The 9,484-nt window shown below is 44.6% G+C and overlaps 1 protein-coding gene across 1 annotated transcript in view; it reads left to right on the forward strand.

The window, feature by feature from the left end:
- The window catches only part of PARP3 (poly(ADP-ribose) polymerase family member 3), a 143,145-nt gene extending 137,873 nt beyond the window's left edge, over window positions 1-5,272 (forward strand). Inside the window, exon 11 of the mRNA XM_085625169.1 lies at window positions 4,579-5,272. Within this exon, the coding sequence (XP_085481295.1) occupies window positions 4,579-4,748 (170 nt within the window). The 3' untranslated portion in view covers window positions 4,749-5,272. The remainder of the gene's footprint in view (window positions 1-4,578) is intronic.
- The last annotated feature ends 4,212 nt before the right edge of the window (window positions 5,273-9,484 follow it).

Genomic DNA, 9,484 nt, shown 5'->3' on the forward strand with positions numbered 1-9,484 from the left:
TAGACGCTCCGGCTTGTTTACTGGTCCATCCCAAGCTGGATTCCGTTGTATCTCAAGCGGCACAGCAAAAATCTAAAAATCCCTCAGCTCCTATATCAGCGCCTCCCGACAGAGAGGGTAGGCGTTTAGATAATGCAGGAAAAAGATTTTCGTCCATGTCTGCTCTTCTAGTTAAAGCGGCTAATGCCCTTGCCATTCTGGGCAGATACGATAGGCAGATGTGGTGTGACCTGACACCTTACATAGACCTCATCCTGGAGGATAATAGGCAGGAGGTAAAAAAGATCCTTCAAGAGGGAGAAAGGGCTTCGGCTGAAGTCATTGACTGCGCGATGGATATTGCTACCACGGCCTTCAGATCTCTTGGAGGAGTGGCTGTACTACGGCGTCAGGGATGGTTGAGAGCTACTGCTTTTAGACCAGAGGTCCAAAATAAAATTCTGGATCTCCCCTTCGATGGGGAGGATTTGTTTGGAAAACAGGTGGATGAGGCACTTCAAAGTATCAAGAAGGATACAGACACCGCTAAGGCCTTAGGAACACTACAGTACCGCAAGGTGCCCTTTCGGGGGTCCCGAGGTAGAGGCCAGTCATCATATAGAGGAGGTTACCAGCAGGGCAGATACCCCTCTTATTCCACTTCTTCTCAAACATACCGTCAACAGTATGGTCAACAACAGGCAGGGAGCTGTACAAAATCTGCTCCTAGAGGAAGAGGAGGACATCAAGGAAAGGACAATGCCAGAAGACAATGACAACCTTCAGGATCCGGCTGCATGTTTTCCTTCCCCTCCACAAGTTCCCCTGGGTGGAAGAATTTCTTCCCATTTCCATTATTGGCAAAAAATAACGATGGACCGGTTGGTCCTCAATATTCTACAAGTCGGACATACTCTAAAATTCCTTCAGTTCCCCTCTTGTACTCCACCGACACGTCAAGAGGTCAAACATCTACTTCAGATGAGTCAAGAGATATGGAAAATGCTCCGAAAGGGAGCAATAGAACCGGTGCCGATCTCCCAGAAAGGAAGGGGGTTTTATTCTTGTTTTTTCCTAGTCCGGAACAATGTTCTCCAATGGCGTCTCATTCTAGACCTGAGATCTCAGAATACTTCTCTCAAGAAGCAGTCTTTCCGGATGGTGTCCCTCCAAGACATTCTGCTGCTCTTAAACCCAGGGGATTATATGGCCACCCTAGACTTGCAGGATGCATATTTTCACATCCCCATTCATCCTTCCCACAGGCAGTAGCTTTGGTTTGCAGTAGCCGGAGACCATTACCAGTTCAAAGTACTGCCGTTTGGCCTCAAATCAGCCCCGAGAAGTTTTACAAAATGTCTGGCTCCAGTGGCGGCTGTTCTACGGAAATAGACACCAGGTGTTTCCGTACCTGGACAACTGGTTAGTCAAAGCGCCATCACTAACATCAACCCAGGCATCAACAGCGGCATGCGTACAATTGTTTTCCAAACTGGGTCTGACTCTGAATGCGGAAAAATCATCCCTTCAACCAACATCACGTTCTTGGGAGCGATTCTGGACACGACCGTAAACTAGGCATTATCTCTTTCCCAGGCGTTTGCAAGAAAAAGGTATCTTTCAGTACGCCGTTACAAGTCACTACTAGGAACAATGTCCTCTGCATTCCTCTTTTTCCTTTTTGCTGATTGAAAATGCGTCCTTTATAGGAACAACTGGATCAGCAATGGCATCAAGCAGAGGGATCCTTTGACGATATGGTGAAAATCACACCCGCCATGGTCCAGGAGGTAGCATGGTGGACCCAAAAAAGAAATATTTCAGTGGGTCTTTCCTTCCTTACCAAACCGACTCCACTAGTGATTACCACTGATGCATCCCTGGAAGGGTGGGGATTATTCCTTCATGTCAGCGGTCGGTGGAAGTTGCAAGAACAACAACTTCACATCAACTTGCTAGAGCTCAGAGCAGTGGACTTGGCATTACTAGCTTTCCTGCCAAGGATACAAGGATCAGCTGTACTAATCAGGACAGACAACAAAACAGCAATGCATTATCTCAACAAACAGGGCGGTACAAGATCACTCTCCCTGTCGCAGGAAGCACAAAAAATATGGGAATGGGCTATTCAACACGGAGTGTCGCTAAACGCAGAACATCTTCCAGGGGATCAGAATATCAAAGCAGACACTCTGAGCAGACTAAAGTCAACCTGCCACGAGTGGGAGATCAACCAGGATATCTTACAAAGCATCTTCTTCAAATGGGGAGTACCGACAACGGACCTCTTTGCGACAGCTCAGAACAAAAAATGCCGGTTCTTCGCAAGTTGGCATCACCAACGGGGATCTTGGGGGAATGCGTTTTTGATGGCATGGTCAGGCGTCTTTGCCTACGCCTTTCCTCCGATTCCCCTCCTGCCACGCGTTCTTACAAAGATAAAGAAGGAACCGTGCAAAATAATACTGATAGCACGGCGGTGGCCCAGACAACACTGGTTCACGGAGTTGCTCCTACTGTCGCAGGTTCACCCGATTCGTCTACAACCAATATCGTCACTCTTGACGATGTCCCAGGGACAAGTGCTTCATCCAGATCCAAAATCGCTACGCTTACCGGCCTGGCTCCTGAACACTGCGATTTTCAACACCTAGATATTTCATCAGAATGCAGAAATATATTATCAAATGCCAGAGTGGAAAGTACAAACAGGACATATAAGATGTAATGGAAGAGGTTCTGTTTGTGGTGCCAAGAGCGTAAGATTCATCCTTTCAACTCAGCGGCTCATGAAATTATCCCATATATTTTAATGTTGGCAAAATCTGGTTTGGCCCATGCTTCTATTAAAGTTCATCTCGCTGCTATATCTCGATATAGAAGAACTTCCTCAGGACCATCGTTGTGGTCTGAAAGAATCATCAAACAGTTCATGAAAGGACTTTTTCGAACTTTGCCTCCCATAAAACCTCCTCCACCTCTATGGCAGCTGAACATCGTTCTATCTCAATTGATGAAGCAGCGCTTCGAACCAATTCACAGGGCGGACCTAAAATTCCTATCCTGGAAGGTAGGTCTTCTCATAGCTCTCACTTCAGCCAGGAGAATTGGGGAGATCCAGGCTCTCACTATACAAGTACCGTTCTTACAGTTTAAGGAGGACAGGATCGTTCTCAGGACTAATCCTAAATTAATTCCAAAAGTGCCAACAGACTTTCATCTGAATGAACCACTGATCCTTAAGAGATTTTTCCCTCAACCATCAACGGCAGCGGAAAAAGCTCTTCACTCACTAGATGTTCAGCGGTGTCTGAAGTTCTACTTGCAAAAGACAAGGCCTTTCCGCAAGTCTTCTCAACTGGTTGTTTCTTATAGTGTACCTAGGAAGGGTTTTCTTTTATCAAAGAGGGGAATTGCCCAATGGTTTTCAAGTGCAATACAATATTGTCATCGGGCGGCTGGGAAGTTGTTGAATGCACGTGTTCATGCTCATTCAACAAGAGCAGTGTCCACCTCCACTGCTTTGTTTGCGGGAGTACCTATCCAGGATATCTGCAGAGCTGCTACCTGGAAGAGTACGCACACCTTCACCAGACATTACTGCCTCGATGCAGCTGCAGAGAAGGATGTGGTAGTGGGACAAGCGGTACTGAGAAACCTTTGCCAGTGAGGGTAAGCCCTCTTTACCATCCCTCCTTCCTTTATTGGTTACATATGCACATTTTTTTGTTATGTATTGTATTGTATGCAAGTCTTGAAAGATTCAGTATATATGTGTATATATGTATGTATATATGTATATGTATGTATATGTGTGTGTGTGTGTATATATATATCAAGTGGTTTTTTTTCAAGGTACATACGTTGCCTGGTTCCAAGTCTTAGGTGATGAAAAATGTGCTATGATTTACTGCCCGCTATTCTGATTCAGGCATGTGAATCTATCAAAGCTCCAATACTGGAGTAAGAAAACCAGTTACTTACCTGTAACTGTAGTTCTCCGGTATTGGAAGCTTTCATAGATTCACATGCGACCCACCATACTCCCCTGAGAGGCTCACCTTGGATTTAGCACAAAAGGTGTCTAAGGCACAAGTGCAGGAAAATCTGAGGGGCAAAAGGTTCTCTCAGGAGTGTGTGAGAGTTTCTGATTGGTTCAGGGACAAATTTGGTCTCTTTTACATAACGACGGTTATGGGTTGCAAAAGGGAAATAGGCCTAGGCTTTTTTTCAGTTTGCTATCCAACTAAGCATTGCTTTTTTATATACCGGAGACTCCCGTCTTGACGACTGGGAATGATTCCGGCATGTGAATCTATGAAAACTTCCAATACTGGAGGACTACAGTTACAGGTAAGTAACTTGTTTTCTTCTCAGAACAAACCAAGCCTTATTTTTCCCATATGGCCTCAGCATTATGTGATGCCAGATTGCCCCTGCAAACAAGAAGAGTAATGGTAACAAAATTACACTTTGTAAAGGGCAACAGATTTGCTTACATAGTCTGAGAAGCTGGATAGAGAAATAAATAGCAATATGCATTCTCAAGCCATGGTAGAAAGACTATTGAGTGGTGCCTTCTGTCTTTCTTCCTTACAGACCCTGCATATGATAAGGAGATTGAACTGGATGGAAAGAAGGTGGTGGTGCCTCAGGGGAAGCCAATCCCTGTGCCGAAGTTTAAGGACTCTTTCTTCAGCCAGAGTGAATACCTCATCTACAAAGAGAGCCAGTGCCGCATCCGTTACCTAATACAGCTAAAATTTTGAAGAGCCTTTAGGTTGTGTCTGTCTTTGGAGTCCTGCCTATCCTATCACTGGTGTAGTTTAAAATGCTGAGCCCTAGGCATCTTAACAGTGACACACCAATGCCCCATCGCAAGACCCTTCCACATTGTTTGTGTGGCCCTTGATTCAGGTACACTGATTGGCTGCTCCTACTCAACCATGTGCCACTGATATGTTTACGTGCTGATTTGCATAGTCCTTGGTTCATAGACAGGACATGTTCTCCCGATTGTAGAATTCCTTCGCTGCTTAAAAGTTCATCCCTGTACGCTTTGCTGGTTCTTAGACTGTCTTTTTTCAACATATGACTATGTGAATCGTTGGTGTACGTGTGGCTGTAATCACACATTTTAGATCTGAGTTTTACAAAAACTTTGTCACTTCTCTTAGACTTTAAAGTTATAGCACTTTTGATTATGAAATTACCATATCTTTGTAAAATATTTGAAAAATGATGGCTGTTGTATTTTACATTCCCAAATGGCCATTAAAGTTTTCTGACAGTATATACAACTGACTTTTCAGAAAGTAGGTTTATTATCATACTAGTAACTGGCATACAACCATTGATCACATCATGAATGATAACGTTGTACTCCGACGTTTGTAAATAATCAGGCATCTAACTGTTGAGTTATTAGATCTCTTGTGCTGTGAAAATTCAAAGTTATGGAACTTCCCTGGCTGTATAATTTTCAAAGCACCAAGACCATAAACTATTATTTGTCTCTATTTGTATAGTTACCTCAGTACCCCTAGTGATAGCGTATTGTTGTGACTCTGATTGTTAAATTATCCCGGTGCCCATCAGTGTAGCACTAGTACAGTGTTCATGTTAATGTGATGCCGTCCAGCTCTGGATCTTTAATTTATTCACATGCTTGAACCATTTCTATCCCTCTGGTGTCAAATAATTTGAGCAACCAAATCTAAGAAAGATACTAGTGCTGGAGAATTGTTGGTACAGGTAACTTATTTCGTATTACCAAGTGGTACCAATTGGACATTTAGCAACATGCCCCTGAATGTAAAGTTACCCCTTTGCTCTTATGGTAGAGCATTGTAGAATGTTGTCATTTCAATTAAGTGTGCCTTATTGGATATCTCGCTCTCCGATCATAAACCAGACTTTTCTGAATTGATAGTTTATCACTTGACTGATGTTGCTGAAGACCTATTACTCTGAGGTTATCTAAAATCTAATTGTATAAATATCACACCTGTGTAACTGTTAAAAATGGGGGTCCCTAGTTGGCAGGTTGTTTCCCTGTCCAAGTAAGGATCCTTCTTCCTAGTCAGGATAAGGAGGTTACACTTCTTTCTTAACCGCTGCTCACCCCCTTGGTAGCTTGGCACAAGCAGTCAGGCTTATCTCAGAGGCAGTGTGTAAAGCATTTGCACTTAACCAACAGTAATACAGTGAAAACACTACAAAAGAGGAGCACCACACCAGTTTTAGAAAAATATCCTATATTTTATCTGTGCAAAACAAGACCAAAAACAGTAAAAATCCACCATACAGTTCCTTGAAGTCAATAGCTCCGTCCAGGGCTATGACAGTGTCAGGAACAACAAATCCACACAGTTTTGGCTGACTGCGGCGCCGCAGGTCAGCTACAGTGTCGGGAAGACCCGCAAAAATAGTATCTTTAGAAATGTAGGGCTTTGGGGACCTCGCGGTGAGCTCCCAATATCCGGTGTCTGTTCCGGAGATCGGTGCAGGAGTCATCTGGCCCTTGAAGTCATACGCGCTGCAGATCAAACTCAGTGTGATTGAAGTTGGCGGGCATTGTGGCTGTGGTGCGGCGTGCGGTGCCCTCAGGTCACGGTGCAGGCAGCGGCTTAGTGACAGTGGTCCAGAGGCGTTGGTGAGACCAGGACTGCTGTGCTTGTTACGGTGCTAGCAGTTCACGGTGCAGGCAGCATCGTCGTCATTGCGGAAGCGCTGTCGTTGGCTGACAAACCGGAGTCGATGGTGCCGACGTCAGTAGGCCAAGGCTGCAGTGTGGGATGGACCGGTGTCTCGTGTAACTTAAGTGGTGCCCTTAAACCATGGTGGAAGCAGCGGCACCTATGTCTGCATGGAGCGGTGGCATCGAGGATACCAGGGCTAGCAGTGTGAAGCGAGGTGGTGCGAAGTGAGGTGCCCACAGGCCCAGATCTCTGTACTGGGGTGAATGTATGACATTGTTCTGCATTCTGTCCATCAACTGTTGTTTTTGCATTTGTCACTCCGAGTGGGACGGGTATGCCCAGACGTGGGTCCCGTGCTCTCCATGCCACTGAAATCAGGCTATCCTGGCTGAAGAGGGGTGAATCTCTGAAACCGGTGGGTGGCACAATCAGTGCTGCAAGCCCACTAGATGTACATCATAATTGGAGTATTGCCTCCCAGACCATTAATAGAAGAAACCAAAACATTATTCCCTCTGTTGTCTTTGATTTGACCTGCTATTATTTCAGTCTTTCACCCAGGTTGTACACTCCTGCTTGTCTCGTCTGTATGTGTGACTTTTATGACAATTTTCTTAAATGAAACACTGAAACTTTTCTTGAATCATAGCATTTTTTCTTGTTCTTGTTTTTTTGAAGAAATATTTTTTTTAAAGACCACATACTATACATGTGTGGACATAATGACAAGAGACAAAACTTGTAGGGAACATGACAGACATGGCAACATTTCTTAAATGCATATAAAGGATTAATCCGAAAAACAATTACTATACAACAAAGCTATTACCACATCTAAAATACAGTTCATGGTTTAGTTTGTGAGCATGCAACAGAACATATGCAGTTGCTTATCTAGTGCCCTGGACTGTGTTATCGTGGGGACTCCTGCCACTTGTGTCATCTTTGTGTGTAGTGTTGAACACTACTGTTGGGCTGTATTTTGGTTGGGGTTTGAGCACGAATCTCTACCGGGATGGGATCCCAAATTCCATCTCTCGTATTGCACCTCTATTGTGCACACAATGCGTCAATATATGGTCCCTCTTGGCCCCGTTTATGTTTGCACTGACGCGTTTCTACCTTCGAAGATGGGCCTTTGGATAATTTCGGGGAAGGTCGTCTTCAGGGCACGTGTTTCTATGGACACTGGGGATATTAAACGAAACAATTACTGCCTTGTGTATGTCCTTGTGTCAAAACCTTGTACGTTGTGGAAGAGATTCCACTTGTTCGCAAAACTTGGTGGGGGATGTACCGATTTGCTAGATATATAGCCACCGCCTTGTTCGTTGTATCTAGCTGGTTTCTTGTTCAGGTCAGGTTGTTGGCTCCTGTGTGATGGTTCAGACCTGAAACCGGAGCAAAATCTTTTTTAGAGGCTGAGGAATTATTGGTCTTTAATTACATGTAGCTTTAGAGGGGTAGAAATCATACCTTGAAATGTATTGTGTTTAAGACCCTTCGTCAAGGTTGATCCAGGAGCCTACAGAAGAGCAATGAGTGTCTGATCAGTGAGTTAGTTAAAACACTAGGAGAGTGGTGGCATGGTGAAACCCGGCATGCACTTTGGGATTAGACTAGCATCGTGACAACATGCTAGCCCTGTTGTGAATTGATACTGTGGGTGCCGTCGTGTGCAAGTACATGCATTAATAAGATCATGGCGTAAAGCCCTCTGCATGGTGCAGCTCACGTGATACTCGGCATACCGGATGCTGGGTCCGTGTATGGCGTGCTGGGCGTCTTGTGCGGGGCAAATTTCCTCAAGTTGTATCTATCGTCGGTATAAGAAATGTTCTTCATGCACTCCCCTTGTTTGGGGTGAGTGGACTGTGTGTCTTCGTTGCTTCCCTATTGGCATGGACAGCATGCAATTTTTAACAAGCGACTATCACATTGTGCATCATGTGGTTCTCCATCTCGCACTGGAGCCCGGTCTCCCGCGTGCTCGTGCCAGTTACCTTAATGTTGGACTCCGGTGTTCACTTGAACCGAAGTGTTCCCACGGCGTGATTCTAAGCTATCGATGACACACGTATGAGGTCTGTGGCTAACTGTCTTGGCCTTCATTCAATTCTACATTGAAAGCTGAAGTTGAGGTAGCGGGCGAGCTTTGCCTGGCCTTCCCACTTTATGGTCTCTGCCTGTCTTCTAGTAGCATTTGATTTTTAGGCCCTGGCACCCCGTGTGTACTTTGCTAGGGACTTCCCAGGTTATTAAATAAGCCAAACATGAAAACACCAATCCATAACCACAATTTACAGTAGAAGCACTTGCACTTTAACACTGGACAGCAGTGAGAGAGTGCACAGAGGCGCTAAACCAGCTAAATGAAGTCCAATGTACCATCAAAACAGGAGGCCAGAAAGCAAAAGGACAGGGGAAACATGCCAAAGGATGCCAGGTCTTACATTAACTTAGGCACTCCACTCAACGTGAATGATATCCAGTCTGCCTTGTTACATGTGCATTACATCCTATGCACTTGTAATAAGGCAGATAGGTTATCCAACACGATTATTTTATTTTTTAAACATATGGTTATTGGCATTTAAGTAAGACATCACCTGAGGGTGGACAATGGTCCGCAAAAGAGCCAATAAGCCATAAGACCTCGCAGGGACTCAACGAACATGCAGATCATAAGCAATAGACCAACAGCTAAGTAACAGTTACTTATACATTCATTGCACATAAATCTCAAGTGACATCACAACTCCAGATTGATCATAGTACATTATAGCAGGTAAATGTATGCATTG

Source organism: Triturus cristatus, chromosome 9 (assembly GCF_964204655.1).
Source record: "Triturus cristatus chromosome 9, aTriCri1.1, whole genome shotgun sequence".
Lineage (NCBI taxonomy): Eukaryota > Metazoa > Chordata > Amphibia > Caudata > Salamandridae > Triturus > Triturus cristatus.